This window comes from Vicia villosa, linkage group LG7 (assembly GCF_029867415.1).
Source record: "Vicia villosa cultivar HV-30 ecotype Madison, WI linkage group LG7, Vvil1.0, whole genome shotgun sequence".
In the NCBI taxonomy this organism is placed as follows: Eukaryota; Viridiplantae; Streptophyta; class Magnoliopsida; order Fabales; family Fabaceae; genus Vicia; species Vicia villosa.
The window spans coordinates 118867959-118876863 of record NC_081186.1 but is presented as its reverse complement, the minus strand read 5'-3'; the positions used below and the strand labels follow the sequence as shown (position 1 = coordinate 118876863).

Below are 8905 nucleotides of genomic sequence, written 5' to 3'. Positions count from 1 at the left end.
AAATTGCCTAAGATAAGTTTAAAATGTTTTATCAAAAGAAATTAAGAAAAGGTATATAATGATTCAATTAAATGGTTCGGTTTTTAAAAAACAACCTTGTAACAGTTTGACACAATTCAAAAAAACTATCTTATAATCGTTTGACACAATTCAAAATTCTAAACCGGTATACCAAATCAATAAATTTGAAATTTTGAATAAATTAAAACAGCTCAATACAGTTGAGGTGAACTTTTATTATAGTTCAACTTGATACAATTTGTTAGTGAACTGAAACCTGAAGAGCCCTAGCTGAAACATAACCATCTCTACTCTTGCTTCTAAATTCTTTCATCCAAACTATAATGTGTTTTTTTTTAAAAGTTATCGAAAGTGGGTGAACTCTTATTGAACCCACCTGTAAAGACAACAACTTGTTTTTAAAATTGAGTTTTACTCAATAAAGTGCACACTATCTATCTACAACTTGACAAATCACTAAATATCCATGTCAGTTTATTTAATGAGTAATTTAATAGAACATTATCTGCTAAATTAAATGTGATTGAATTGAAAAGGAGATGTATAATTTTGAGACCAAATCATTGGACATAACAATGCTTCAACAAATGCAGTCCTAAGTAAATAGGCAAACAAGGTAACATTACATCAGAATTAGCCTGCTCATCATCATCATCATCATCATAATCCATTGTACTGTATCTACCTAATCAGCCGAAAAATCGGGAGATACTCATACTCTACCTAGCTGCAACTACCAACACTGTCAACTACACCCTATAGTAACAGATATCAAACATGTTTAAACCAAATCTAAGATAACAGAGAACATTGTAACATTAAATAAAACATCTCTCGGTTGGAAGTTCCGTCAGGACAAACAGTTTCCAAGTTGATCATCAACTTAACTATCAGGCAAAGATATGTTTATATCAGTAGGGGACTTTCTTGTGTCTGGCATGGCGTGCATGTTGACCCAGTTTTCTCTTCGGAAGGCAGTGGGCTGCGGAGGAGAGGTGAAATTTGAGTTGAGGTTTCCGGAATTTTGAAGCACATGTCCTCCACCACCACTCATGACATCCTCTTTTTCAGCATTATTATTAGTTTGGGCTGGTGGCGGTTCTGCAGATACTTCATTTGCTTGAGTAAATGTGGCTGCAGTATAATCAGCAGACTTTGGCTTCTTTAGTTTCTGCTCTTGCCCGCTTGGTAGAAAACTTCCCACCACCACCTGATAAAAACCATGTCAAATATAAGTGATCCTTCTGTTAAGAAAGAAACATGAACACTTAAATTGAAGGTGTGTCTGTTGTCTGACAATGACACATATGGTTACATTCAATTATTATATTTTATCAAATTATTACAGGTATCGAAGTGTGAGTGTCAGTGTCGTATCGGTTGACCTACTACACCACAGCACTCCAGTGCAATTATTGAGGCATGCAATTGCATTTTTAGCGCCTATTCAATATCTGAAAAAATTTATGTTTACACTTCCAATTATAAAAGTATCAGATTGTTTCCGGTTTTAAAAGATTCGTATAGGAAACCCTGCGATCTATGAAAACATGAAATGAATTGAAAACAAAATAGCAATTTCATGATTAAAAGTGAAAATAGAAAATGTTTCTCAAACCAAATAGCCAATAGCTTCTTCTCACTTCTCAAACCAAAGGGAAAGCATGAGGATCCTCTTTTAACGAGTACTCCAGAACTTTTTGCATGAACATGTCTCGAAGTGTAAGAGAATGAAAGAATGCTTACCTGCACAGGAGTGGCAGCGATAAGAACACCAGCAACTCCACCGCCTACAACACGGCCATCAGGGCTTGCCAGCGAGACACTCATTCCACCTGCCCTGCTTCTTGTTCCTTGGTTATCAGTAGGCATGAATGATCCAGCCAAGGAAAGTATTTCAAAACGACCCTGCAATAACATATTTCGAAGAAAAAAAATGAAAACCTTGTGAATGAATACATGTATCAGCACAGATTACCACAAAAGCAGGCTTTAGTGTCTGTCACTTCAAATGAAGCATGCATGTCAACAATCAAACAAAATTTTCCTAAACAAAGAAAGAAATATTCTGAGCGTTTATCATTTTAAGACAAAAAAGAATCTTTCGTGGTTCGGAAGTGCAAATCAAGAATAAAATATAAATACACACAAGGCTGATTTTCCCTTTAAAAAAGAAATTAAAAACATAACTTTGGAATCTCAGTTTTCTGACTATTTCCACATTCAAGAAGCCACAATTTATCCTATGTAAGTTCAGCATATATTTTACTAGATACAAATTAATTTCTCAATAATATTTCTATAAAAACAACAAAAATATATACGATAATCAATTTCATACAAAGGCTTCAAATGAACTTAGGCATCAGGCATAGAATATAAAAATAAAATGTTAGTCAATGCAATGGTTTACTGCCGTACCTCGTAAGTCAAAGTACCACCAGAAGAATCTGGGTGACGGAGTGTAACATTAGAAATCACACCATTAGCCGACAAGACGCATATTGCCCGCGGCCCTTGTTGCGAAAACGATATCACCTTATTCGTAATGTCCTGTAACAACCAAAGAGTATATAGCAATATAACAACATTATTCACTATCTTATAAAGTAATAGCAGAAAAAGCCTTAAATAATATGAACTTTCAAGTAGCAACAATATCTATAATTAAGAGATCGATTCTAAGCACACTAATATGAGCTAGATGAAGTTAAGACCCTGCAAACATACCTCGCCAGCATTGACAGTGATGAAATGCGGCATAAAGTTTGTACCGTCAGCGTGTCCATTCATCTCACCTACAGAAGTACCAACAATCTATATCAATGAACTGAGTTGAAACTCAGAAAGAAAGCAACAATATCTATCACACAGTTTGACAGATACATTCAATCTCAATAAACAATCTATAAATTTAAAGCTTAGTAAAATAACTGAAAGTCACATGATAAACAAGTAGTAATAGTTATCAACAAGAAAATTAAATTTAACAATTACCAAGATGATCCATGACAACTTTTTTTGCCCTCTTGTACTCCATCCCCTGCGGTTTCCCTCGCTTGACGGACGAGAAGTCATTAGTAGTAGGGGGAGCCGAAGATGAGATAGGCAATGGTGACAACGCCATGTTGACAGACCCATCTGGCCCGTACTTCCTTGGTCTACCCCTCTTCTTCTTAACTGATCCATCCAAACCTACACTCACCGGTGAGACAACGACAGCAGAAGCATCAGCAGCAGCAGCACCTAGCGCGACCACTGCTGTTACTGCTTCAGGGTTATGAACCTGGTTTGGAGCTTCAGTCCTTGGTGCTACATGATAAGCTGATGGAGCTTCTGCACCTATAACTGTTACCCCAGGATTGATACCTTCTCTTCCTTCCATGGCGCATATACCGAACTTTCAATCCCTAAAATCAATATTACAAAACCAACACCTACAATTCCAGAAACCATAAAACAATCAGAAAAAGTTGTACTAAATTTCAAAAGCACGGACACAGACATCAGAAACAGAGATTTTAACCGTAAACGTAATCACATGTGTCAGTATCATACGCGCCTTAAATCTGAAGTGTCTATGCTACGTATTACAAACACATAAATATCTTCAAACCTTGATGAGCATTTTATAAAAAAGCACACTGAAAACCAATCAAAGAATCTCACAAATGAAGAACATGAAAATAAAAAATAAAATTAAAAATTAAAAAAAAAAAAGCAAATTTATTAGGAGAAAATTATAAATGGAACCACATCTATACATAAAATCAGATGAAAAATTTCTCAACACTGGTTCAGAAAAAGATCTTAACAAAAAAATTACAGTTTTTTTCTTAAATTTCTGAAAATACAAAAACAATAAATTTACCTCATACCAGCAGAAGATGAAAGAAACTACAACTATTTATCATTAGCAATTTAAAATTTTAAAGCAAAATACCAGATATTAGTAAAACAGTACAAATCTATAAATAAAAAATGAAAAACCACTTGAATTAAAAAATATAGAAAAATTTATGATAGAAAATGAGGGGGAAACCAATGATAATTGATTCCCTCCAGATATTTCTCAGACAGAATCCGAAATTAAAGAAGAAATCATCCAAAAAAACCACAAAAACTATTCAAAATCAGGAAAATAAAAAAATTATAAAAAAAAAACTTCAGCATTTTCCTGAACTTTAAAAGACAAAAAGCTGAAACTAACGGAAAAAATAGAGTAATAAATACAAAAATAAAAATAAAAATAAAAACAATATATAAAAAAAAAAGAATATCAACATCATCATGAAGCCATGGATATTCTACGAAATGCAGAGATCATGACCTGTCACTGCGATTCCACACTTCAGCAACCTTCTTCTAAATCTGAAATAAATAAAAATAAATAAAAGTATATTAAGATTTATTGATTTATTGATTTATTTTCAGTTCAACAAGAACTCAACTAGCACACTCATGACTCACCCCAGAAAAACTGAAAATATAAAATACAAAAAACAAAACGAAAAATAAGAAGAGAAAAAGAAAAGAAAATAAGAACTTACAAAAAATAAATCTGTTGGGTGGTAGTAGGTTTTCGCAAAGCTGCAAGAATTGAAAGATGAAAAAGAGAGAAAATGTAAAGTTCAAAATAAATACTACAGTTACGAGACTTAAAAAATAATAAATTAATTCACGGAGAAAAACCCAAGGAAAAAACAAGGAAACTATTTTTAATAGGTTTTTAATTAATGTAATAAATAAAATAACATTTCCGGTCAAAAAGATAAAGAAATAAGATTTTTTTTATTATTTTATTTATTATATTTACTATATTTATGCGATTTCCTAAACCCGATAAATACAATTTAGTTAACAAAAAATTTGAGATCCGTCGGGGGTAATTAAAAATGTTAAAAATGGATTTGTTTGAATTTGAAATGAGGGGTGGTATGGTCATTTGACGGGAATAAAGTTGTTTCTTTTTTTCGTATTAATTTAATTTGTTTTTTCTATTTAAAGCTGCAAAAGGTAGGGTTGGACGGCCTAACCTTTATGTTTCCGCTAGGGGTGTTCGTATCCGAACCAATCCAAAAGCAAAACCGCAAATCGAACCAATCCAAACCGAAACCGCAAAAAACCGCATTTGATTTGGATGATTTTGGATGATTTTTGGACTAAACCGCGCGGTTCGGTTTGGTTTGCGGTTTTTATTTCACAAAACCGAACCAAACCGAACTGAACCGCATATTTAACTTAAGTTTTGAATTTTAATAATTAATTTATTATCTTTCCAAATCCAATTGCACACAACCACACCTCACGTTTTGAATTTTAATAATTAATTTATTAACTTAAGTTTTGGCATAATCCACTTAGTTTTTGTATTTTATTGAGCTACATATTTATGTAATTCTCTACTATCTAATATATATTTAATTTATAATGTATTTTTAGTTCTCTATTGTTCTTGTAATATAATTGTTCTTGTAATATAATTTCTTTTGTATGGTATAATATCATATATTATATTGACATTGAATTACTTTCTTTTTTTCCTTTTATTTTAGTATATTTTTATTTTATAGTGTAAACCGCGGTCCACCGAACCGATCTAACCGCATTAGTTTGGTTTGGTTTGGTTTGGATGACTTTTTAAAAATCAACCGAACCAAACCGAACCGCATGTATTTTTATCTCGCGGTTAGGATGACTTTTATGCTCAAAACCGAACCAAACCGCACCGCGAACACCCCTAGTTTCCGCTGACCCGCTTTTTGTCTTTTTTTTCTTCAAAATGAAACGTTTTGGTTTGTATTTTGTCCTTGATGACCATGGAAATTACCATGTTATGCCACTGAAGTGGAAATTTTTGTTTCTATTTCTTATACATTTTTCAAATGATATTAGTTTTTTTTTTTAAGAATTACCTAATTTAATAACATATACAATGTATTTGCTTTAAAAATATTATTTAAATTATTAAATTTTGAAAAGTTAGCTATGATATTAAAATGAGGTATTAATTAAAATAAGAAATTATTAAGTTTTTTTATTAGTAATATATATTGGTCAAAAAGTATGACTGGAATTATGCTATTAAAGAAAATAAGTAATATTAATCTAATTAGAATTTTTAAAAATATCTAATGAAAGAGATAGGGAAAAATTTATAAAAAAGTAAAATAATTTTTAAGAAATAAAATAAAAGGAAAGTATATTGAATGCATTGAATGTTGCAATTCAATGTTCATTGGATAGACACTGTTTTTAAAATCGAATTATACTCCCAACGTTCGCTTCAAATATATTAAGAAAAATATATAAATAAAATGGAAAAAATAATAAATTTACTTAATTATGCTTATTATTTTTCTATAATTAAATCATTTCTACTAATTATTAAATATTCTACATTACCATTAATACAAAATATAATATATTTGTTTGTCTTGACCAGAAAATATATATTTTTCTTATTTTTGACTGATGCAATGAACGTTAATTTAAAGATACAATTTTTAAAAAAAAATATCAAAAACATTTATAAAAATAAATAAAAAAATCAACGAGTCACGAGAACTCATCTTTCAAAATATTGTTTGGACATTTCGCGCTTGATTTAACAAAGAAATTTAGCTACAAAATATTAGTGGAACGGGTTGGTTTTGCCTTCTTCGTCGACATCAATTATCGAATATGAAAAGGTACCTGAGTTATGTTATTTTGCACTTGTATTGGTCATTCTTTGGTTGTCTGCAAAAGGAAAGAATAAGTGCAGGGTAAGGAGAAGGGAGCTTTTCAAAAGTCGGCCAAAGCTACTTACATTCCAGTGGGGAAGAAAGTTGCTACAGAAGGAGAAACTAACACTGAATTGACACAAGTCATTACCGATAATACAGGGGAAATACCAGTCATAGACACTACTGAATTTAACAAAAAAAACATTATACCAATGAGGTTGACCAACAAGGCATTATCCAAGAAAAACAAACAGATGATTAATACGCTGATTAAAGTGTTACCAACTTTAAAACATCTCAACATTATTTCAAAAGCAGCGAAAATTAAATAAAAAACATTCATCTGACACGTGTGTCTTCAACTTCAAAATAGGCATCAATAAAATTCCTCAAAGCATCAAATTCAATACGTTAAATAAAACAAACGTCTTAACCCCGATGTTACATGATCAGAGCATAGCAACTAAATAAACAACAAACTAAAGGAAATAACTTCAAAAGCTATCTTTCACTTACAAAAGCAACCTCTAATCATGATTATCTGCAATATGTCCATGGTGGACAACATCAAACGGCATAAGTTGTAGGGTAGAATACAAACATTTATGCATATATCACAACAATCGCACAACTTCAATCTCACACCCAATCCATCGACATACTCGACACAATCACGTATTTATCATTTAAATTATGCAATGAGACTCATAATATAACCTAGACTCATATGCATGTGGTACCATATCATCAACAATCGGTTCACTCAAGAACCACGTTCACCCTACTTTAACCCCAAATCCACCCTGCTCGGATTCGGGACAAGTCACCAATCCACCCTGCTCGGATTTCAACTTGCTTATTTCATCAACAACAACGATATAATGATGCATGTCAATACATGTCAATGCAACAACAACATAATGTCAAAAGTCCCCTCTTGACAATAAACAACTTGATCGCGACTTTGCGTGTCTATTAGTCGGGATAACTGCAAGTGCACAGTCGTGTCGTGTAGTTTTAAAAGATATCGAATCCACAAGGACTATACATCGATCTACCGTTATCTAAAGTTACTATGTAAAGCTAAGGCTAATGATATTTGGGTTGTTTATAAATAGAAACTAAAAATCTTAATTCTAAGAAATATAATAATAAGCGGATATCAGTATGTAGTTCGTCTAACTTAGGTGATTCGAAGTTCCATTGGCCATATTCTAATTAAATAAAAAATATTTACTAACTATGTTATTTAAAAGTTCTCCTCTCAAACTCTCGCTCTATTGATTCAGACTACGATCCTAACTCATAATTTACGCTCTCGCCATCCCACCAGATTTAGAAACGCTTTTTGAAAACATCACAATTAATAAAATGCTCGCTTCAGGAAGACGTTACCTACTTAAATCTCCTAGTCTCAAACTCTCGCTCTATTGACTCGGATCATGCTAGTATTCCCTAACGTACGCTCTCGCTGTCCCGCGTCGGGTTTAAAAACACTTTTTGAAAATAAATAAATTCTAATTAGTTTTAATTTCGCCATCCTTAAAACTAATGTTCTATGTCTACTATCCAGTTAAAGATCTCAAACTCTCGCTCTGTTGATCTTAACATTTATCAGTTCTAAAATCTCAAACTCTCACTCTGTTGATCTTAACATTTATCAGTTCTAAAATCTCAAACTCTCGCTCTGTTGATTTTAGAACTTTAGCAAATTAAATTAGACACAAAACCATAAACGAGTGATTTTTAATAAAATATATTTAAGCCAATTTATTTCGGATCCCTACGGTTAAATTACTTTACATACCGATATCTTAATTAAATTAGCCAGACATACTTATTAAATTAAACATGCATAGACAATCGTAAATAATATATCTAGACATATTCAATAATTTATAAGCAAGGAATATAAAACTATAAATTAAATAAACAATAAAAATAAAAACCTGAAAGTATAACTTGAATTAATTCTTGAATCTTAAAATAGAGAACACTCCACCACAAGCCGGTTGGATCTGTTCTTAGAATTCTTCGATCAAATAATAAAAACAAGGAATTAAAATACTATGATCTAACATAAGGTTAGATCCAGTTAAAAGTTCACAACAATTTCCGGTGTAGAAATTATTGTGAGAAAAGATGAACGGAATAGA

At 31.8% G+C, this 8905-nt stretch overlaps 1 protein-coding gene across 1 annotated transcript; it reads right to left on the bottom strand.

The window, feature by feature from the left end:
• Positions 1-544: 544 nt before the first annotated feature.
• Positions 545-4685, bottom strand: LOC131616719 (AT-hook motif nuclear-localized protein 7-like). The gene is made up of 7 exons (XM_058888142.1): positions 4572-4685; positions 4352-4392; positions 3019-3458; positions 2752-2819; positions 2443-2574; positions 1768-1929; positions 545-1231 (listed from the first exon to the last, which is right to left on the bottom strand). Exons 3-7 carry the CDS (start codon positions 3404-3406, stop codon positions 905-907), a joined length of 1077 nt encoding a protein of 358 aa, XP_058744125.1. The 5' UTR covers positions 3407-3458; positions 4352-4392; positions 4572-4685; the 3' UTR covers positions 545-904.
• Positions 4686-8905: the final 4220 nt, after the last annotated feature.